Source organism: Medicago sativa, chromosome 1, assembly GCF_051527215.1.
Source record: "Medicago sativa cultivar Bolivia chromosome 1, Bolivia_mono, whole genome shotgun sequence".
Lineage (NCBI taxonomy): Eukaryota > Viridiplantae > Streptophyta > Magnoliopsida > Fabales > Fabaceae > Medicago > Medicago sativa.
Window position 1 is genome coordinate 69,495,869 of NC_140749.1, and position 24,141 is coordinate 69,520,009.

The 24,141-nt window shown below is 32.1% G+C and overlaps 2 protein-coding genes and 1 non-coding gene across 4 annotated transcripts; 2 read left to right on the forward strand and 1 right to left on the reverse strand.

Moving 5' to 3' along the window:
* Nucleotides 1–5,415: 5,415 nt before the first annotated feature.
* LOC146956826 (guanine nucleotide-binding protein subunit gamma 2-like) lies at nucleotides 5,416–8,393 on the forward strand. Of its 2 annotated transcripts, none has more exons than XM_085731713.1 (4): nucleotides 5,416–5,797; nucleotides 7,825–7,877; nucleotides 7,967–8,011; nucleotides 8,121–8,393. In XM_085731713.1, the coding sequence occupies exons 1-4, from the start codon at nucleotides 5,663–5,665 to the stop codon at nucleotides 8,206–8,208; spliced, it is 321 nt and encodes a 106-aa protein (XP_085587839.1). In that variant the 5' UTR covers nucleotides 5,416–5,662; the 3' UTR covers nucleotides 8,209–8,393. The 2 variants fall into 2 exon arrangements, with proteins under 2 accessions (XP_085587839.1, XP_085587844.1); XM_085731718.1 differs by having other exon boundaries at nucleotides 8,126–8,393.
* A 4,620-nt stretch (nucleotides 8,394–13,013) lies between these two features.
* On the reverse strand, nucleotides 13,014–13,099 carry LOC146956827 (small nucleolar RNA Z221/R21b). The gene has a single exon (XR_015025290.1). It is a non-coding gene; the product is annotated as a small nucleolar RNA Z221/R21b (small nucleolar RNA).
* Nucleotides 13,100–16,593: 3,494 nt separating this feature from the next.
* LOC146956828 (uncharacterized) lies at nucleotides 16,594–20,426 on the forward strand. Its single transcript, XM_085731762.1, has 2 exons — nucleotides 16,594–16,702; nucleotides 18,257–20,426. The coding sequence occupies exon 2, from the start codon at nucleotides 18,283–18,285 to the stop codon at nucleotides 20,233–20,235; it is 1,953 nt and encodes a 650-aa protein (XP_085587888.1). The 5' UTR covers nucleotides 16,594–16,702; nucleotides 18,257–18,282; the 3' UTR covers nucleotides 20,236–20,426.
* The last annotated feature ends 3,715 nt before the right edge of the window (nucleotides 20,427–24,141 follow it).

Consider the following 24,141-nt stretch of genomic DNA (forward strand, 5'->3'; position numbering starts at 1 on the left):
TGCCAAACCGCCTCACCAAGAAACAGACCGCTACGCAAACACAGATCTAGAGGAAGACGAAAACCAACAACAAAACACGGGCAGCGACACCGGTTTGAAATGGAAAACGCAACCCAGATCCTATAAACGCGGTCGTCGGTGACAAGGAAAAGGCACCACCATCATCACACCACCACCACCACATCACCGCGCATCACCACCACCACCTCACCACCAAAACCATGGAAAAAACAGCATCGAACCACCGCAACTTCTAAACCCCACCACCACCGATCTCCACACCCTTACTAAGAATGTCATTTGGTCCTGTTACACATTTTTCACCCCAAAAACTAGACCAGTCTGTCTCTCTCACTTCACACACAATTAATGTGTGTTTACAATTACAAACCCTACTTCCGAATTAAATAAAAGGGATGTAGTAATAACAATGTAATTGTGTAGCATAATCAAACTCATAAAAAGGTTATACTAAAAAAGTGAAGGTGAAACATATTGTGTGGACAAAGAATAATAGGTTGCAGCATGAACTAAACTAAAGAAAGCATGCTGTGAAATCAATTTTTAGTACAATAAATTTAAAAATAAAATAGACATGGAGTGCCAATAAAACAATGTAATGAATGAAGAGTAGGTTGATGGCAAAATGAGATGGATGGACCATTGATCTCATAATGTAATGGTCTTTCGCTTGTATGTGTTTTCATATTGGAAAGGATCAAGAGAAAAGCAAAAATATTGAGTAAAAAGCGTTTTTGTCTGTTGCGGCATCATTCATGACTCTTTTGAGAAAAAGTTTTCGCTACATCAAACATTTTCCTTTCTTGATTATACAAAACCCCTTCATTTGGAGGAACTCATTATATTAGATGAGTGTTTCTGAGAGGTGTTATATAAATTCTTCAGATTCAATCTATATGTTAAAATATTCTTAAAATTTAAAAATATATTAATCATAAACATTAATTTATCATTCTTTTAAAAAAATATTTTTTCAAAAAATGTGAAAAATTTATCCATGTTACTCTATATTTTCCACCCCAAAGCACTCTCTTCTCTCCAAACTGCCTAAGGAAATGAGCTCATGTAAAAGCTACACTCTATATCACCAATTTGAAATTCACCACAATACCAACAATTAGAAATAGCACCAATTTGATGTTGAATAAGATTATTTGTTTCTTCAACTACATGAAGGGTAACAGAGACGGAGAGTATGGTTTCAATATGCTGCTGATTTTTTTTCCTCGATTCTGTATTATTTTACATGAGCATGGCCTTGGCTCTAGTATCAAAATATGCCTGATTGATAAGGGCAACGACGATATAAAAAATATTTATATTTAGCATTACGAATATGACAAAATCAAGCATGCATGAATATACATTGAATCCCAACAGAGAGAGTACTCAGTACTCACTACTCAATTTAGTCAAACGTGAGAATAATTAGGAGCTAGGAAAATAATAGTGGAAAAGTGTTTATTATCAGTCCATGCATGAGTGCAAAATTAGAATGTGGGCAAGATGGTAATATCAACAAACGACAAAGAGCATATTAGAGATAGTACAATGAGTAAACAACCATTTTCATATCTAAATAAGCGAAATGTTGTCACTGTAGTCTTTATATGTATTGAAATTGCAAACGCATCCTTATTGTATCTTTTGTTAATAATTTTATGGGCTAAATTAACCAACAAAAAACATATTTGATGGCCAAAATAAATAATAAAAAAAACATTTATGGATATGTTTTCAATGTCGATACATTCGAAGACTATAATGATAGCACCTCAAACATTCAAACCAAAATAATTATTTACACCCTAAAACAAATTAGCTTATGATGAGGAGGTTTGAAAGGATGTCAATCAGATGCTGTTCTATGTAGTGCTTAATGATAAAGATGCAACAGTTTCTTAAAATTTAACATAGCAAATTTGTTTTAACAACAAATTTTTCAACAAACTATGATTTTATACATGGAAAAGCTAAGACATGAATATATGTTTCTCTTAATAACATAAAGAGAGACCAGGTAGGAATATTATAAGGTTAAGTGTCGGAATTTCATTGTCTTGAATTGTTGTTTACTTTTCCACCACCGACGGAATGGGAAAAGCTAGTGAAGACAAAAGAGTGTAGAAAAATAAAAGAAGGGAAAGGTGACAAAAAGGGAAGGGAGGTGATTGGTTGTTTGTACTTTAGATGAAAGGATGGGTAAAATATCATACACTTGTTGAAGTATGTAGTATATAATCCAACAGAAATGTTTATGGTACAAAATTTTTGATATCAATGGTTTCTAACTTATATGTTGTTTTTCTATCTTGTTGATTTTGACATGGTCACCACATGCTTTATATTTTATGCGGTGTTGGATAAAGTGTTTGATTTATGTGTATCTGAAGAACAAACCTTATAATTCAAGCAGTGGAGTATGAGTATAACCTTAGGATATGCTGTCAAACTTAGGAGAGAGCAAGGGTTCAGCTAATAACTTTTAACAGCAATTTTCTTTGTACTTCCAACGATTATGTTGAGGAAAAAATTATGTTCTTCGGTTATAAGATCTTTAACTTCTATAAAGATGTTAAGTACGCAGTTGATTTTTTTTTGAGCTACTAAACTAATAAAAACATAAGTAAAATGTAAAACATAATGGATTAAATTTATGGAGGACCTTATATTTAGTCAAATTTTATTCTCCTAATTTGATTTTTAGAAATATCAAATTATTTTCTTTTAAAGGAAATGAGGGTCATGACACTCACAAGCACCTACTTGGGGCCGTCCCTAAATGTTCTTGCAGGATATGAGTCAACTTCTTTTTGAAAGGACCAACCTTTGTTCACAATAATAATAGTAGTATTGATTTATCCATATTCATTAGAACTATATCAAACCTCAAGCTTAAAATTTGAACCCTAAGATCTTTTCGATCTTGAAGTAGGAAGCTGCTCCCTCACCCTAAAAAAATTCATAAAAAATAAAATAAAATACTAGTAACAAATTCCTCAAGATTCCTCTTCAAAAAAAATTTCCTCAAGTAAGGTTGATCAAACACTTACTTAGGTCAAAAGAGAATTCTAAAAAAAGTCAATAACAAAATATTGATAGTAGCAATAATAATATTTCATTGTTTTTTTTTGGTTACTCTTAAAGAGGTGCAACACAAGGACTTCACAAGAGGTCATCCATCCTAATACTACTCTCGCCCAAGCACGCTTAACTGCAGAGTTCTGATGAGATTCGGTGCATAATATTTCATTGTAATTATATTTAAATTTTACCTTTCTTACTCTCTTTTTTTTGACAAAACCTTTCTTACTTTTGATATGCACAATATTTTAATTATGTTAATTAATGTATCTTTATATACTTGTGTGATTTTTTATTTATGTACTTAAATACTTTAGAATGGGTCTTATGCCGATTCTGGTTTTAAGAATACGAGTCACGTTGTTATCAATTGTATCAACTATATTAATCGTTGTTCAATCGAAATCTATCCGAATTTTAATGTAATTTTACATTTTTAAAAAATAAAATACGAGTTTAAAATCTAAATTGTCTAATATTAATCAAACGACTATCAAATATAGTTAATTAAATGTGATCACAGAATTGTGATTACACACAACACAAATAATCCTTTGATTCTCTGCTGTCATAAAAACACACATTTACACAATCACATACATCAAAGACCGATAGATCAAGAGTGGGTGATGCAAATAAAAGGAGTGAAAATATAAAAATCAAAACAAACCACTTTAAATCTTCCTAAATGTGTGAATGCGAGTTTTTTTTTTTTTTTTTTTTTTAGGTTTATGTCTCTATCTATCCTAATGAGAGAGGATGCAAAACCATTTTTATATTTGGCCAAGTGCCCCGCATCGCAGTGAACGGTAGTAGCTGCTCAAACAAGCAAAGTCTCAAAGTTTGAAAGAAAAGGAGAAACAAACACACAAGTACGATAGATAGAGACAAGGATACAAATAAAAAGTACTTCCCCTAATCTCAAATGGTCTTACATGTTAAAAAAAAAAAAATGGTCCTGGAGCATTCACAATGGAGATTTTCAATCTGGAGTTCTTAAACAGATCTCACATGTATACATCGTTTTTTATAATTTTTTAATAACAGTGCTTACTAAGCACTCGTTCACTCCAATAGAGACCTTTTGACAAAATGTCTAAATCGATCCCACCACTAACTCTTCATCATTTACATTCTATCAGTACAATGATCCTTCCCTAAAAAAAACAATACAATAATTATTTTAATAATAATTAGTGTGGGGTCCACTTAATAATGAAGTCTAAAGTGAGACCCTGAGTCTTAGAAGACTCTACAAAAAAAAAAAAATATTCCCTAATGGGGTACCTATTAGGTACCGAGTCTTAAATGGTGAAGACCTCACCCTTAAAGATGATCTTACAAATATCAATCTTTTTTTTTGGGTAGTAAATATCAATCTTTATAAATATTTATTTATTATCATAGTAGTTCTTATAAAAATAAAATTATTGTCAACACTTATGTTATTTTAACATCAGAAACCATTTTGATTAACAAATTACATAATCATCAACAAATATTATACTTTTAGAATTAAAATGACTATTAGCTCGTAATAAAAAGAAGGCATGTTTGGTCCTTTTAGTTTGACAGAATTCACATGTTAGTTCTTTAAGTTTTGAAAGTTTCAATTAAGTCCAATTAGTTTGACAGAAATATCAAGTTAATCCTTTAAGTTTCAAAAGTTTCAAATATGTCATTTTAGTTGATAAACAATTTCACTGTTACCCATGATGTCAGTTAATAATTAACTGATGCTGATATAGCCGTTAAGTTGTTGACTTGGATCAAAACACTTTCTTTTAAAAGCTCCAGGGTGTCAAAACGTTATGTTTAATCGTAACAAATTATCATTCTTGCACTCTAAATGTCGTTTAATAGTGCTAGAAAGGCTTTTGTTGTTGTAAATAGGTGTCTTTCTCGCACTATAAATGATCATTTGTGACACTCGAGCTTTTAAAAGGCAGCATTTTGATCCAAGTCAACAACTTAACAGCTACATCAACATCAGTTAAACGGAGACTGACAGCATAAGTAACGTTGAAATAGTTTATCAACTGAAAGGACCCTATTTGAAACTTAAATGACTAACTTGGAAATTCTGTCAAACTAAAAGGATCTGTTCGAAACTTAAAAGGATTAACTTAATAATTTTGTCAAACTAAAATGACTGGAAGTGGTATTTCGCCTAAAAAGAAAACCAGCTTTCTTCCAACACAACAAAGAAAACGACAACATCAATATCAACAGATAAAAATCGAAAAAAAGTTTTCCTTTTCACCCCCCACATTCTACACTACAAATCCCTCAAACCCGCTCACTTTCTTCACCAAACAAACGCACTTCTAACCAAAACTGTCTCTTTCTCTGTCTTCTCCAAACCACCATAGATCCCGCTCTGTTGTTTCTTTCATTACATGGTCAACACTTAATGGGTGGGACCCATTCACATTCCCCGGTCATATTTTTTCACTTCAAAAATCGAATCTTTCTACTCAATTTCATAGCCCTTTAGCTTCATCAAGCTATTTTCTTCTTCTTTTTCCATTGCTACAAACAATCTTAGCCTCAGAAAATGCAATCGGATGGGTCTGAATCCGATAACCCGACGACCCACTTTGTTCAGTCTCAGTCTTTTTCAGATACAAGAGGGAAACATAGGATACATGCTGAACTTAAACGGTTGGAACAAGAAACAAGATACTTAGAGGTTGGTACTTCTTCTTCTTCTTCTTCTTCTTCTTCTTCTTCTTCTTCTTCTTCTTCTTCTTCTTCTTCTTCTTCTTCATCTTTACCATGTTTTGGAGTTTTGTTCTTTTTGTTTGTTCTGTCTTTTGTGTCGTTTTCTTTTTGATGTGTTAACGAGTAATAGTAAAATGGGTCATGAAAGTTTTTAACTTTTTCCTTAAAATTTAGCTTTAATTGATTTCTTGGGATACTCTTCTGGGAGCTGAATTTTTTGTTTTTAGTTTGGTTTCTGTGAAGTGAAAACTGAAAAGTAATGACAATTTGGGGAATTATGTTGTTGTGATAGGAGAGGTACTTGTAATTGGGGTCCATCTTCCATGTACTTCAAGTTTAAGGTCAACTTTTGATAGTTAAAAGGGTACTTGTGTTTTTATTAAATCTGCTAAGTTTGTTGCTCCTCATGTTGCAAATGTTTTGTCCTTGAATATTTGTTCTACTCATATTGTTTAGTACTTGAATTTTTAGTGACTATGTTATGGAAGAAACTCAACATCTATTTCATTTTTGATTCTTGTATTGATAATTTGTATTGCTAATGAAGTTGTTTCTATACTTGTTGTAGAGATCCAAAATGTTAGAACAAGACGAATAAAATCAGTCATTCAAGTGATAAATTTTTTACTTTCATGTTTGTACTAACTTTTACATTTAGAGTAGCTAAACACACACTATTAGAGTAGGTTTTTTTTTTTTTTTGACAAGATACACTATTAGAGTAGTTAAATATGAAAATATACCCAATTATTAAAAAAAGAACTTTTCTTTTTGGGGTAGCCAAGGCCACCCCATTGCTATGAGAGACTTTGTCTCTGGTTCAGGGGTCTTCACTTAGGAAGCTACATTTTACTATGATTTCTGTTATTATGTTGATTAATCTGTCAACTTGCATTGTCAATTTGTAATAACAGCAACATAAGGTTGATGATTTAAATGATATAACTAAACACATGTTCCATTTTTCGCCTTAATTTTCGTCTTTCTTTCTTATTACTGTTGAGACTTGATGTTTGACGTTTGGAAAACTTCATCCTGACTTTTGAACAATTTGAGGATGAGTTTTGCTGAGACTTGGTAGTTGCGTTATGCTTATTTGGAAGTTACCTATAGAGTGAGCAAAAGAGACTAAGCACATGTTTGTATGCACATTGGATGTGCCATCAAACAAAAAAATGGGCAGCCCGTTGCACTAATGCTCCCGCATACGCAGGGTCCAGGAAGGGGTCTCACCATTTGGTCTTTTGTACGCAACCTTACCATATTTTCTACACAAGAGGTTGTTTCCAGGGTCTTATGAAAGATTCAGGGTCCAACAAACACAACAAAATTTTAATCAGCTTGATCTTATTAAAGATTCAGGGTCTTGATAAATTAGTGTTGGTTGCCATTACTGATAAATGTCTATCCAAACAGAACATGTCATCTAGAATGATGTGACATTACCTGCGTTGGAATATTTAAGGTTTTATCAAACTAAAATGTTCCTGCCAACACCTTTTTTGAGTTCTTGTTCTGCTCGGTTAAGGGTATGCAACTAAGTGATCACCATTGATGTTTCTCAAATCCCCTGTGCAATTGACTTAAACACCAATGGACACAGTATGCAAATAATGTTGCCATAATTTTTCAGTTCCCTCCTCCCTTGATTAATTCGTAATTTGCCAGCAATGTCTGAAGTTGATTGATAAGGTGGCCAATTTTAGGTAACTGGCTTATATCAGTCGTTGGACAACAATTTCGTGTTCTGAAGTATGTTATCAAGTCCTTAACTAGTTAAGATTATTTTGTATCCATCATGAGCACTAATTATCTGTGGAGGATAGAATGAAGCAATCATTCATTTCTGAGATATATAGGTTGTTTTTCCAGCGGCCTCCAACCACTTTTTACAGAAAAGATGATTGTGGTTCTTAGCATCTCTTTCGATGACTTGTTTAATTCTTTCGCTTAAGAACTTTGCTTATTTTAATATTCACTATAAATTCAATGTAGGAAGAGCTGGAAAAGCTTGAGAGGATGGACAAAGCATCTGCATCGTGTAAAGAGTAAGCTAATAAGCGCAAAATATTTCCATAATGTCTGATCAAATTTGATTTCGATTAAGTTTGAATTTCTCTGGTGTTTGTTTTGCCAGGATGCTTGGCAATGTCGAGAAAAGGCCTGACCCATTACTTCCATTGTAAAATCTCTTATGCCAACTTCTAGTGTTTAATGCTAAACAATAAACACATTACCTTTGATAAATTACTTTTGTAACATGAGATATATTATTTTTTCTGCTTTGACAGAACAGTTGGTCCCTTAAATCCTATATGGGATAGATGGTTTGAAGGACCCCAAGATTCCAAAGGCTGCTGCAGATGTTGGATTCTCTGAAGATAATTGCCAAATTCTACGTTTTTTTCCCTTTAATTCGAGTTTGGTCCTGAAATTTTGTGAGTTTATTTTTTTCATGAATTCTTCGTGTGTATATATTAATTACAGCAAATACATAGTTTTTATATTTCAGATAAGAACTTAATTGCTCGTATGATAATTCCAGTCGATGATCATTTAAGAAATGTAAATGGAGGGGTGAGTATCTCAACTGGTTTGAAATAGTTAAGGGTTGAAGGAGTTGGATGAACTAAAGGATCGTGGTTTAAACCTGATAGAAGAGAAAATATGAATATAACATCTAATATACTAACACGTCTACATTATTACACTCATCACATAAATTCAACACATAAAAATAAATGTCGTCCTTACTTTTGAGCAACCTGACCTCATGCCGGTCCTTTACCGGTTACTCACCGGCAATCCATCCAAGATAAATTCAACACATAAAAATAAATGTCGTCCTTACTTTTGAGCAACCTGACCTCATGCCGGTCCTTTACCGGTTACTCACCGGCAATCCATCCAAGATCATCATGCAGGTCTTCTAGAGGGCACTGTGTGCTTGTAAATGCCATTCATGATCATTGATGCTGTAAAGAGACACTGCATCAGTAGTCTCAGCAGGAGCAATAGCATCTTTGCTGTCATGTTTTTTTAGTAAAGATAATGATAATTGTATTTTTGGCATATAAATTTTTTTAACAATTTCTTTTGGCCTCTATAATAATCCTTAAATGTGACTTTCTAATACTTGTAATAGAAATATCTTGAAGTGAGATACATGGAATGTTTGAAAGATAATTTTAAATTGAGGATAATTGGTTTTTTACTTTATTTGAAAACAATGTTAATGTTCAATTAAATAACTCGTAAGGATATAGTCATTCCTAACAAAAGAAAAATTAGCTACTCATAGCGTTTAACATAAAGTATATAGATTTAAGGGAACAATACCTATGTATAAAGAGGATAAATGATTTTAGACAGATTTTTTATCTTCCAATTATATCATTCATTTAACTTATTCTAATTACAATTATATTTAGTGATTATTTAAACCTGTAATTAAAAAAATCAATTAAATCCCATTATAATAGAAAAAATTCAACTAAAATAGGAACAATGTAAGTTAAACATGTGTATTAGATAGTTGTGCGGATTGGTTAGCGAAATACGGAGCAAGATTAGAAGGAGACTCGATCGCTTGGAGACAGTGTCCAACTCCTCTTTCGACTACTCTTATTGCTGACTCCATGGGGACAACTTTCCTCCGAGTTTAACTTGTTTTTTTTTTTTGTTGTTTTTGTTTTTCTTGCTTTCCCATACATCAAAAAAAAAAAGATTGTTGATTGTGGTATATTTCAAAAAATATATAATCAAATATGATAAGTTAAACGTAGTAGAAAGACAAAAAAACGAGAATGTAAGAACCTGTCTTGACATTAGTTACGTCGTAAGAACAATAAGTTTAGGCTCCAACTCCATTTTCCTAGGTTGAATCACCAATTCTTCAGACTTTAGTTGATAGTATTAATTTATCCTTTCATATATTCACTTTCGTTTGAATTTTTTTTTCTTTGGCTTTTTGGGATTAGGTATATGTGCCCCCTTTTTTATCAAAGTTAGAAAATTTAAATTGCAAAACAGGAGAAGGCATGAACCTTGTTACAACATATAAGCAGGCCAACTATGACCAGACTCAACTAAAACAAATCTTAACTCAAACAACATATATGCAAAGAAGCAAATCAACTGGCTAATTATATTCGAGGTATTATCCGACACGGAATGCAGACTTATCTCTTGTATATGATTTAAATCTTCCTTCAACCTATTGAAAAAAATTGAGAAATAATATTTATACAACTATTTTGTGACAACTTTTAAACAACTTTATCTCATACACACATTATGTATCTGAAGGGTTTGATGTGCCCAAGGTGCTTGACATAAGATATGGAGATCGTGCTAGAAATAGCCATGTGAAGTGCAGAGATTATCATAATGCTCCAAACTTCAAAGTACATATCAGTCTTGCTAAGATCAACTTATCACGAAAATGCAACACAACTGATCTTACATACTCTAAAGATTATAGGATGTGTTTGAGATCCTCCAAATGTACGAGATCGAAAACCTCTAATTTGGAGCTTTTACATTTTATCGTAAATATTACATTGGTAACTATGACAGACTTGCGTTTGTTATGCATAACGTCAATCCAAGCACACACGTACTTTATTTGTTTTATGTCAATTCAAATTAATATGCAAGTATTTTATTAATTTTGACGCATGATTGTTAAAAGAAATATTTGGGTAGAAAGACAAAATTGATTGATATTTTTAATTTATTAATCTAATTTGTTATTTTCGATTTTTTTGAGAAGACAAACTAGTCTACCAAAATTAGCACAAGAGAGAATCAAATCTAAAATTTGGAATGTTTATTTTTAGAGATTGCTAGACTTTGGGGACATAAATGTTTGTTTACTTTTTTCTTTGAGGGGATGTTTACTAGTGTTTGATACATATATACTAGGGTTAATATATGTTTACTCCCTGTAATATTAGCGATTTTCAGTTTACCCTCTGTAAAAAAATTGTTTAGATTTCAACCCTGTAATTTGAAGATTTTTGGTTTTGGACCTTCATGAATTTTGAATGTACAAAATCGTTGATATGGCAAGGGGGTAAACCGAAATATCGATCATATGGCAGGGGGTAAACCAAAATTCTCTCAAATTACAGTGGGCGAAAGTACCTTAAATTTTGTAATTTGATGCCATGAAGGTCCAAAATCAAATAACCTTCAAATTACAAGGTTGGAATCTAAACAAATTTTTTTACAGGGTGGTAAACCGAAAATCACTAATATTACAGGGGGTAAACATATATTAACCCTATATACTATTACGGATCCGTTTCTTTCCTTTAGTACAAGTCATTTTTCCGTACAAAAATTTATTAAGGTAATGTTTATTTTTAGAGATTATATAAAAACATTGGTGTTGGTTATTTTTTTATGTTAATCATTCGATTCTTAAAGAAAAAAACTCTAGTGATTCGAAGTTAGGTCATGAGGTAGGTTAAGTTTGATTAAGAATTATTTTAAGGGAATGCAAACTCAATTTGTGTATGGCTACGTGGACTGAGTTTGCGTATAAGTCTTATCGAAGTTGGTTTTAATGTAAAGTTGTTAATTTTTTTTTTTTTTTAAAGAGTTGTTAAATTGGTTTTAATGGTCATCTATGAACCAATCAACCATTAGATCAGAGAAGGGAAAGGGGCTGCATAAAAAAAGGCAGGAGAAGATCCAATTCCTATTCTTGTAAGTTGTTTATTATTTTTTTGGAAAGATCTTGTAACTTGTTTTAAAAACTATTGTTATCAAAGTCACATAATGCTCGCAAACGGAATTTATGTACAATGTATGCATAAATTCAGTTTACATACATGAACTCAGTTTACGCACGTTTAAGAAAAAAAAAATGGTTTTCCTTAACACTGTGTTTGGTTGGAGTGAAATTGAGAAGAGAGAAATTAAGAGAGAGAAGTTGGAGAGAAAGACCATACTTCTCCTGTTTGGTATGAGGAGAACTTGGAGAGAGAGAGACTAAAAAAGGGTGGGACCTACACCTTTTTCTCTTCTCGGCTAGCATGCGAAGAAAGAAGAAATGGAACAATATTATAATCTTCTAGTTTTGCCCTTACACTTGTACAAAACATTTCTCCTTCCCATGTTACATGTTACAAAGATTAATTCTAGAACTAGAAGATTAATTTTTAACTGATTAATACATATCCGCTTCATTCTTTTTGTGAGCTCACTTTCCATTTCAAGATAGTATAACTTAAAAAAAAAAAAAAAAGATAGTACAAATTAAAAGCATTTTACAATTTATTTGACTAGTTTTAATAAATGTTAAATAAAAAAACTCTACCGTAAAGTAAAAAAAAAGATAAATCATGACAAATAAAAAACTTTCGCATGCTTTACTTTTATATAAATATTGTTTACTAATAAACAATATAACTGTGTATAATTTTCTTCACAAAAATTGTATATTAATAAAAATATTAAGTTGTTAGCACAAGGATATTTTTGTCTTTTTTATAAATTTATCAAATTTCTCTCTCTTATTTCTCTTCTCTTTCTTTTATACCAAACAATACATTAAATCTACTCTATTTCTCATATCTTTCTCTCTTCTCATACTCTTTCTCACCTCTTTCTCTCTTCTCAATTTCTTCTCGCTACCAAACACACCCTAAGAGTTTGGAGGATGAGGGTTTTTGGAGATGAAAAATATAGAGGAAAATGGATAAGAAAATTGCTGTTCACACATTTGAGAAGGCTGGGACACACATGTAAAATACGATTTTGCCCCCTCGGCAGTTAACTGCCGAGGAATTAAACATCCGGCTGCAGTTAACTGCCGAGGAAAACCTCGGCAGTTAACTACCGAGGAAAAGCAAAACGTGTTCTTCTTCTTCCACTTCAATTGTTTTTTTTGTTTTCTTTCTTTCACAACCACAAACTTCACTTTTCATCTTCTTCCAAATCAAACACTGTGCTACAGGTAACAGAAGAAGAGCAACAAAATCCACCTCCAACACAAATTAAAGATTGTAAATTCTATTAGATTCATTGACACAAATAAATTGGAAAATGAATTGAAGAAAACTGTTCAGAAAATTGACACAAGTTAATTGCTGATGGGAGAACCATCAGAAAAATGAAGGAAATAAAAGGGTGTGGCATTGATTCAAAAGAACTATGATAATTGAAGGAATAAAAAGTTCAGAAAAATAATGGGTATGAGAAAGTTATCAGCACAGGAAATCAGAGTGGTGCATGACTATCTCTATGAAATTAATAGCTTTATACTATGTTATAATTGAGAAAGAATAATTAAGATTGCAAAAAGGAAAAGTGGAGAGAAGAAACTATGAGATTGAAATATTTGTGAAGAAGACAATGAAGAAAGAAGGGTGTGGCGTTTACAACTCCTCGGCAGTAAAGTGCCGAAGGAGATTTTTTTTTGAAATTTGCTTTTCCTCGGTAGTTAACTGCCGAGGTTTTCCTCGGCAGTTAACTGCAGCCGGATGTTTAATTCCTCGGCAGTTAACTACCGAGGGGGTAAAATTGTATTTTACATGTGTGTCCCAGCCTTTTCAAATGTGTGAACAGCAATTTTCAATGGATAAATCTTTCATATTTTTAAAAGAGTATACTTTTAGACAAGGATAAATTAATGTTTGTATTTAATACATTTTTAAATTTAAAAATATTATAATAATCTATATTAAATTTAAAAAATTCATATAATTCCATCAAAACTTTCGTCCAATACGATTTTTTGGTTTTTCAAATACGGAGGATTTTTCCCTAAAAAAAATACGGAGGATTTTGTATTAGATTTAGGGTTTAATTCGAAGGGCTGGGTGTTTTTCTACTTCGTTCCTTCACTATGCTTCATTGATTGTGTCATTTGTTTTCTAAAAGTGTAAATGTAATTCATCAGTCTTACAAGAATTGTCATAGTTCGGTCAAATAAATGTCATATTATTATATATAAAATAAGGAGATTTATAAATAAAAGAAGATATGTGTTATTTGAACAACCAGTTTGGTGACAATTTTTGGAATTTATAAAGAAAAGTAGATATTGACACGAAAACCAAAACAATATAGAGGGAAAGCAAAAGTATAAAGTGAGTATGAGAGAGAAAGTTGTTACAAAAGTTGTTCAAATATCATTTCTCACAAGAATGAACATAACGATATTAATAAATTGATATATGTCAATTATCATAAATTTAAAGTGGAGAAGACAATTTAAAGAGTAAATATTCAATTTATCATTCACAAGTTTATCGCGACTCAATTGAGTCGTCGCATTCAATATTGAGATTATGTTGATTCTTAGTTCGATTTTGAGTAGGAAAAGTTGTGATTTTTTAATTTTCTACATTTTGGTGTTATGGGTTGGCAGTGGCAAGGGCGAATTCATTTCATGTACCATACACAAACTCAATTTGTGTATACCCAATGAAAAGATTTTGCGTATACGTTGTGTCACGTCGGAGTTGGTTTTAACGTGTGGTAGTTAGATTGATTGAAAATCTCATAAGTTGTTTTAAACACTATTATCATCCAAAGTCACATAATGCTTGCAAACGGAATTTATGTACAATGTATACAAAAATTATGATTACGTATGATACATGAACTGGTTTAAAACACTACTACTTTTTGGGAGTTTTGAGAGGAATGGAAAGTTCTGGGAGGTGAAAAATATATAGGAAAATGAATAAATCTTTCCAATTTTTCTGAAATAGTATATTTTTATTTATTGATAAATTAATGTTTGGAACTAATATATTTTTTATTTTAAAAATATTATAACAATATTGATAGAATTTTTTTTCAAAAAGAAAATTGATTGAATTTGAAGAATTCATACAAAATCCTTTGAAGCCCGCATCCAATACAATTCTTAAGTTATCCAAATAAGGAGGATTATGTATTACGAAGAAAAATGAACAATCCAAAACTCTCCCCTTCCAAAGTTATCTATTTAATCCACTTGCTCCTTCCTTTTTTGAACGCGTTTCCCTCCCTAACCCTCTAGACTTGCAAACACAGCTGTCCAGGACTAGCCAAAAGCCTAGCCCACTACAAATTACGGTACAACCCATTTCTACATAAGCCCAAGTGAGTATAACCTCTCTGTCACCTCGGATCCCCTCCGCCTTAATAAAGTCACATAATGACCCAACGACTCATATGGGACCCCCTTCATTACTTCATAACGGTTTTTTCGACCTTATATAAGTAGCTCTTGACAAGCTCATAAGGTATGTATCTTTCCATGCTTCACCCCACTCTTGCTCATATACATTGGCTTGGGTGTCGGAGCACCTGTAGGTACAACACCCCTTTCTCCTCAACGGGGTTGCGGCTGTCATATCTTCAAAGCGCTGCATCAATGATCGGAGCACCCACTTTCATGGATCCACCACCATTGTGAGTATCTTTATCCTCCTTAAATAAATTATTATGTTTCTTCTGAACAATAGGCTACTTAAACTCATAGAAATAATAGAAATTCACATGAACCTTTAAATTATAAATTAAACAATGTGTAGGTGAATTGAACTCACATATGATTCTCAAACGAATAAAAAAATGAAATCGTAGAGGAAAAAAAAATGAAACCTCAACTCATAATTGAAAAAGAAGAAATTCATTTATACACACTAGTATGTAATCTAACATAGTTATTCAATCTTTTATTGAGGTTGGTTATACATTCATGAATGTTTTTGAGTGAGAAAGGTGAAGATTTAAAGTGATAACAAAAAGTATATTTTAGAAAGAAAATAATTATGAACAAGGACAATTTCGGGATTATATCGTTTAATTTAATTCAAAACGTGTAAAAATATGCAATACTTGTTTTTTGACGTCAAATGAGTGTACTAGGAACCTTTTATCAATCTTTTTGTCAAATCTTCTTATATAATTTAAGACAAAGTTATTGTAAAAAAAATTTAACTTTTTGGATTAGGGACGGAAGAGGGAAGAAACTTGGTGAGTGAATATTGTAGTTTACGTGAGCTGCCTCCGCCTGATATATCAAACATGTCATGGAACAGTAATTAAATTCATCGTCCATATAGTGGCAAGGCAATCAATGATAGTGAACTATCACCGAGGGTAAAGTAGTCATTTCAGGGTGGTTGAAAGCAAATTTTGGGTTCAAAGCAATTTTCTTTCGCTATTACTTTTTTCACCTTACCCATTTTTCGTGCGCCCTATTTATTTATTTATTTATGAAAATGCCAATGGAATTTTCGGATTCTATAATCCGATTTGAGTTCCCCTTTGTTTTGGGGTGGAAAAAATGAGTTTTTTCACCAATTCGGATTTTATAATCCGAACACCGCTAAACAACTTTACATTTGGGAAAACAGTTCAGATTATATACTCCGAACTGTATCGTCACAAATTGCGAGCATGTTTGTAACATGGAATGGATAACCAATTTAAGGACCATATTAATATTTCATATTCACATCCTTCTGTTTTAGGTCGTTGTTAGTTGTTTCCAGTCGAAAATCCAACTTTTGGACTACTTGATCACATTACTCCGAAACTTTCTCGGAAAATTAGAAAAAAAAATCAAGAATTAAGACTTCCTAGAAGAGATTTCTTACCACCCCTTAAAATCCAAAATCTATTGTTTAGATCCATTTTTTCATTTATTTTTCATATTCTCAGAAAAATCTAAAAAATTGCTTTAATTTTATTTGATTTTTATAATTTTTTGGTGGTATTTTAGAAAAAAAAATGGACAATCGCTTCTTTCTTCTTGTATTCTGTTTCTACAAGCAGCAACCCTAACACACACGAGCACAACCGCCCCACCCCCACCACCGCTTCCGAGCCACCACCATCGTCCATCCATAAGAAATTGAAGGTTTGAAAATTGATCTTTCTTTCTTCCTTTTTTTTAATTGCTAAGTTCTTTGCGAGTTTCAGTGTTTCTTATTATTAAGTTTGAAAATTTGGATAAGTTTTGGTTACATATAAATCCTTATTGTGTGGCCGAAGAAACACTGAAATTTTAGATTGGTTGCTTGGCGCCAGTGATCTGACCTGAAAACCTGCAGCGCAATAAATTTCAATTCGTAATAGGCTTCACCGTTGTTGAGTCATTTTTGTGTTGGCTAGGGACAATTGAGTCCATCATTTTGGGATATTAATTTGGAAGATCGTGTTATGCTACAAGTGTAGTCATTTTTGAGCTTTGTAGGATTAATACCCCCTTTCTCTACCTTTGGTTTTTATATATTCATCTTAGGAAAAATGTTATAAAAATTAATTCTGGGCCATATGGTTGTTGTGGTACATTTGTTACTTTTGGTTAGCCTTATCGTGAAACTTAGTAAGAATGTTATTGAATACACGCAGTATATCTAGTGTCTAGTCCATCGGAATATTGAAAGTTTTGTAATATTTTCGAGGTAGTCAATTGTCTGTTATCAAGGCTGTCAAGATTGAGATCTTAACTAAGGCTGAGAGGGTGTAGCAAGTTCGTAACACGTAAGATGGCCACCTTCCTGCATTGGATTGAAGGTCGAAGGTGCCCTACCATTCGAGGAAGGAAAGGATTCAGACTGCAATTCAAAATTTAGGATTTTCTGCACTTTTTATCCAACCGGGTCTTGCAAATCTGACCTAACTGCGCTTAAAAATTTAGGATTTTTTTTTTTTTTTTATCCAATCAGGTCGTGCAAACCGTAAGGATATATAGTAACAATCTGACAATATCATTCTGATTTTTTCATTTTTCTTTCTGTTTCAAACTGGCCATCTTTTTTATTATTAGAGTTTCAAACTACTGTGTAATGTTTTCGATACTTAATGATCTGTTTGTGTTAATGTTCTGAATAAGATAGATTTTATCCTGAATGGGCTTTTTTTGGTATTCATTTGAAATCACAACTTGGTGCTCTTGGTTTAGTGGTTTACTTGTTCATACATTTTGTTGAGATCCTTTTCACTTTTATTTGTGAGTAATGAGGAGTATTTGATATGATTTGGTAAGATTGGAAACAATGCATATTTCTCTTGAACTAGTAATCGAAAGTGATTTTTCAAAGCTTGATATCAGACTGGGTATTGTTTTAAATGTTCTTTTTTCTTTGTTGCAGCCTGTATGTAATTATTTTTAACTTTAAGTATATGATTCGTGGAGATTTTAACATAGTAGCTTTGCTGGACACAATTTTTTTGGACTCTTCATATACACTAACATATTGTTTTTTTTTAATAACTTTATACCAATTAATATACGGGAATGCCACAATGATTAAATAAATAATACCATTTTACGACATCTATAATAACTCAAATTAGTTTTGAAATATTTATTTTCTCTATTTTTTTATGCTTTGATATTATTTTGTTAATTTTAAAGAAATGTATTATAAACATGTGATGTCCTATATTGAATGGGTTTATTTTGCAGTCATTGAAGAGGGGCACAGAACGAAGATGAAGACTCCGAGCAAGAAAAACAAAAGAACTGAAGACGACGAGGGTGAAACCAATGGAGGTGATCCATATATGTCCGAAAGCAATGTAGCTGATCTGCCTTTGACCAAAAGCAATAAAAGTGAAGATGGCGAGCAAGGCAAAAAGAAAAAGAAAAAGAAGAAGAAACTGAGTGAAGAAAGCAATCATAAGAAGTATAATGAGTTCAAAAGCAATGAATGTGAAGATGATGACCACGGAAAGAAGATGAAAAAGAAGCGGAAGCTAGTTGAAGGAAACACACTTGAGGAGGGTAACAACTTTAGAAGCAATGAAGGTGATAATGTCGAGCAGGGAAAGAAGAAAAAGAAAAAGGAAAAATTGAGTGAGGAAAGCAAACATAAGGAGTATAACGAGTTCAAAAGTAACAAATGTGAAGCTGACGACCAAGGAAAGAAGATGAAAAAGAAGCTAATTGAAGGAAGCACACTGAAGGAATGTAACGACTTTAGAAGCAATGATGATGAAGATGGTGAGCGAGAGAAAAGGATGAAGAAAAAGAAGAAACCAAGTGAAGAAGGCACACATAAGGAGTATAGTGAGTTCAAAAGCAATGATTGTGAAGATGACCAAGGAAAAAAGACGAAAAAAAAGCAGAAATTAATTAAAGGAAACACACTTAATGAGTGTAATGACTTTAGAAGCAATGGAGGTGAAGAGGGTGAGCAAGACAAGAAGATGAAGAAAAAGAAGAAGAAACTAAGTGAAGAAAGTAAACATAAGGAGTATAGCAAGTTTGAACCAAATGAATGTGAAGATGATGATGGCCAAGGAAAGAAAATGAAGAAGAAGAAGAAACTAATTGAGGAAGCCAAACTTAAGGAGTATAGTGACATTATAAGCAATGAAGGTGATGCTGATCCTTGTTTCTCCGTCAGTGAAGTTAATGATCAAGGCAAAAAGATGAAGAAAAAAAAGAAAGCAAAGACAGTAACAAGCGAGTCTCCTAACTGTGCACATAATGAAACTCCTAACTCTGCACATAATGGAACATCTAAACGCAAACAAGTAACTTGGGCTGATGAGGTGGAGGAGAAGTTATGTTGTGACGGCTTATTGCGTGGGAAAAGGTATACACCCGAAGAAGATGAGAAGATCAAAGCAGCTGTTTTGGAGTATATAGATTCTCATGGTTTGGGAGACGAAGGTCTTGATATGGTTCTAAATGTCAAATTACACCCCGAGGTTAGAGGCTGTTGGAAAGAAATCGCAAAAAGCATACCTGAGAGGCCTCATTACAGTGTGTATAACCGTGCTCATGCTTTGTTAGAAAGGGAGGGGAGGTGTAAGTGGACACCTGAAGAGCTGGAATTTATTGAAAAGACCTACGAGCAACATGGATCTAGTTGGAGGGCAGTAGCCGACGCTTTGGGTAAAAGTCGAGATCAGGTAAAAGATGCGTGGCGCCGATTAAAATATACCAAAACAAAAAAAGGACATTGGTCCCAAGAGGAGTATCAAAATTTATTTAACTTAGTAAACCTAGATCTGCTCGAGAGGGCTAAAGAGCCTTATAAAAAATCACAACATGGTATGTTGCGAGATAATATTTGTTGGGAGGCAATTGGTCACAAATTGGAGACTCGAAACAGTGCATTTTGCTGCAAGAAGTGGTACGAGCAATTAACATCAGCATTGGTTGCTAGTGGTGATTGGTGTGATACCGATGACTTCCGCTTGATAAACGCTTTATATGCTTTGGATGCTTGCTGCATGGAGGAGGTAGACTGGGACAATCTACTTGAGCATAGGTCTGGTGATGTATGCAGGAAACGATGGGAACAAATGATCCACCATATTGGGGAGCATGCAACCAAGTCATTCATTGAGCAGGTGGAAGTTCTGGCAAAGAGATTCTGCCCTAACCTGTTGAAAGATAGAGAGGCCTTTGACAACAAGCCTGTGATTTGTTGAGGTTTCTAACCTTTAACGTGGTTTTTCATAGGATGAAATGAATTTGCTAAACCAGAATGTATTATGCTATGATGAGTATGGTGTTTTTTTGTAATGAAATCTTAAGTAGTAACCTTGTTCTTTTAAGTAGTAACTTCATGTTGGAATTTAATAAGTTAAACTTTATTTGAAAGTGTTTGTTTTGAATTAAAGGCTGGTTTTGATTTTGGCCTGTTAGACCTACTAATTCTATCGTGAACTTCAGAAAGTTAGATGTTTCAGGTGAAAAATCAGAGCTGAATGTAAGCTTCTGAAATCTGAGAAATGATAATGTGCATGGAATAATAATCGTGCAAATCCCACGAATGGTTTATTTTTTATCCTTTTAATTTCAATTTCTCTGAAAAACAATTTTATTGTTATCACTCTAGTGGCTTCTATGACGGTGCTCACCAACCTCTATCACATGACTACAAGATTTTTGCTCTATTTACGTCTTTTTCTTTAGTTTTGTTTCAACTAATATAGGCGGTTCATATTCTGAAGAGCAACCATGAAGAGTCTTTGTAATAATTAATTATGTCAAAAATCTGTCAAAAAATTAATTAATTATGTAAAAAAAAGAAATTCACAAGCGGCGGTTCTATTTGCTATTCTGACATTTGAAGAACAATAATTACAAGTGGTTGAAAAATCAAAATGCCTTTGGTTTTATAAGTTCGTTAAATTTGTGCGAATAATTTGTGGTGTCATTTAGCCTCTTCAAATATATCACATGTCTAATTACAATAAGGGAAATGCTAACGAACTTGGAACCCTCTTTAAGCACCTAAAGTAGGAGGAGTATGTCTTTATCACATTGGAAATCAAAATCTTTGATTATTTTTTTTAAGAAAAATTTCTTCATTACGAATCCTTAAAAAATACCTCAAAAGCAACCTGTTATGTATGATTGTAACAACCATGTTTTTCTTCAAAAGTCCCTTAAAATTGAAAATCACCCTGTTACTATTTCTAATTATAACAAATATGACACTTGGTAAAGATTCAAAATTAAAAATAATCGATTAACTTTTAGAGTAAACCATCGAATTGATCCCGACTTTTGTAAGCTATTCTCAAGTTAGCCTATGACTCTATTAATATTTTAAATTAGTCTCTGTCTTTGTCAAAAGTTTTTCAATTATGTTTTTATCTTTATGTTTTGTCACATGACGAGTGGCCTAGTTGAAAAACTTTTGACAAAGACAGAAACTAGTTTGAAATATTAATAGAATTGAGGACTAATTTAAAAGTAGCTTACAAAAAATAGACCAATTTGATGTTTACTCATAAATTTTATGTAAAAAAGTAATTTTTTGTTGTTTAAATTTGTTTGTGATAAATAGTGTTTTTAAAAATCGCCAAATCTTTTTTTTTTTGTCAAGCAGCCTATTGGCTAGAGCTCACAAAATTTAACTGTGGAGGAGTGGGGTGTCTGGGGTTCGAACCCCGGCCCCTGCATATAACATGCATCATCCCTACCAACTGAGCTAAGCTCACAGGAAGAATCACCAATTCTAGTTTGCTAGGTTGAATCATCAATTCTTAAGACTTTAGTTGATATTAATTTATTTGAAAAAGAATGGTAATGCCCACTCTAGATTAATGGTAATACCCACTCTAAGCTTTAATGTAGGCTCCAACTCCACTTTTTAACATTTTTTTGAATTCTTTTCTTCGCTTTTTTGGAATTACGTACATGTGTCCCCTCCACCGGAGTTAATTATATTCGAGGTAGTATTTTCTGACACTAAAAGTAGACACATCTTTTTTTTTTTTTTAAAAAAAAAAGGAAAATGTAGACACATCTATTGTATAGAATTCAAATCTTCATTCAACATGTTGTAGAAAATTGAGAAATGATATTTGTACAATTATTTGTGATAATTTTTGGACAAATTTCTCTCTCATAATCACATTGTGTTCTTACTCTTTTTGCATTTTTCTTTCTACCATTTTTTATCAATAAAAAGAGAAAAAAAGAAGATTATCATAAAAATTATCAAAAAATAATTCTACAAATATCATTACGTTAAAAAAGTATCCCCTTCAAGTTCAACAAGACCCAACCCAGGTAGGTGGTTAAATGATACACCCTACAATTATATATTGACTACTTTTTTTATAAAATAATTTTATTTTTATTATATTATAATTAATTAACATAACAGTAATATTTAGTTTGATTATATATTTAACCAGTCAAAAAAAATATATAACTTTTATTACTATTACCAAAATTAATCTTATTAGGTATCTATATAAATAGATAGATAGAATAAGAGGTAGACACAATATAATTTAACTACTTAGATTTTCTTTGAAAATAAAAGTGGTTTGTAATGGCAACTTCCTTAAAAATGGTGGTGAAAATGGCATTGTTGCTTATTGTTATTGTCGGTGCTTTGGTGGGGAACACCCAAGGAATTGAAACCGCACAAGGAGTTAAGGATGAAATGAAATATCCATATTCAACTCCTATTGATTTTGAGGTACAAGCATCTAAATGTTGTGTGTGGGAGCCAATTTGTTGTCGTATAGGACTTAGAAATTTGAGGACTTAGAAATATGTCGTTCTTAATGTAATAATCAATCCATTTGGATTTGAAGGAAGAATATTCCAAAATAAATCCATTTACGAGATTAAATGGAAAGTTCTATACATTTCTCTGATAATGTTACCATTTTAATTTGGTCTTTACTCATTTTACATTTTTCTTTTTAACATATCACTAATAAATCCATGCTACTTGTGGGTTATAGTCTTATACATGTCAATAACCATCCATATTCAATATATTTTACACTCATATAACTTTATGGTTCAAAACCAATTGAACCCTAAGAGAATATCATAGATTTTGAAGTGAATTTTAATTATTATTATTATATATTGAATAGTTAAATTGATATATTTAACTTAATTTTGCTTCTTCCATGTGATTGTAGACCGAAGGAAATAGATTCTTGGTTCAACAATTAGACCCTATGAAAACTTTCAAACTAACATGTCAAGGTTCTCAAAGTGAATTTTATATTGAAATTGTAAAATTAATATTGAAAGTGATTTTACTATGTTAAGAGTCAGGACACACTATAATCTTTTAAAATTACCAAGTAAAAATATTGTTATTCATGTTGTAGAACTTTTATTTGATTTTGATTTGTTTATAATTTTAAACATTATTTTAGTCAGCTAAAACAAACTCCTTTGTTTTAACTACTTTATTTACCTTGGCTTGTAAAAACGTTCGAGTAATGTCCCTATGACACTGAGGATCAAATATATATGAGATCTTTAAAATACTACAATAAATACCTAGTTTTGTAGGGGGCATTTAGTATACACATATGATAAATTTTTATACCATACCCAAATGTAACTTGGTTATTGATTTACAATTTAAAATTCTGATCATATAGATTCGATGGGTAAAGGTGCTGTGAGAAGTATAAAATATTTTTTGACCAAAAAAGTAGGCGTGGTTACTTTATTTTTTATTCTTGGGAACAATTCATGTTTCAACTTTGATTTCATAAATTCTTTCAAAAAAAAACTTTGATTTCATAAATGTCAATATTTATTTATTTATTTTTGGCACATAATTATCGATAGTAAATTGCACGTAAAAAAGTTTATATAAGTTTATCTCAATTGGTAGAGAAACAATATATTATATGTAGGGATCAAGATTCAAATCTCAGACACCCCACTAACCAATTATTACTTGATAAAATAACATTTACATGGAAAAAAATTTGCAACCTAGTTTCTATTTAAAATAATACACTTGTGTGACAAAAGAGAGATAGAAAAATCAAATTTTTAGCAAAGAAAAATCATATTTTTAGTTTCTATAAAACTGATTTTCTTTTATTTGCCGT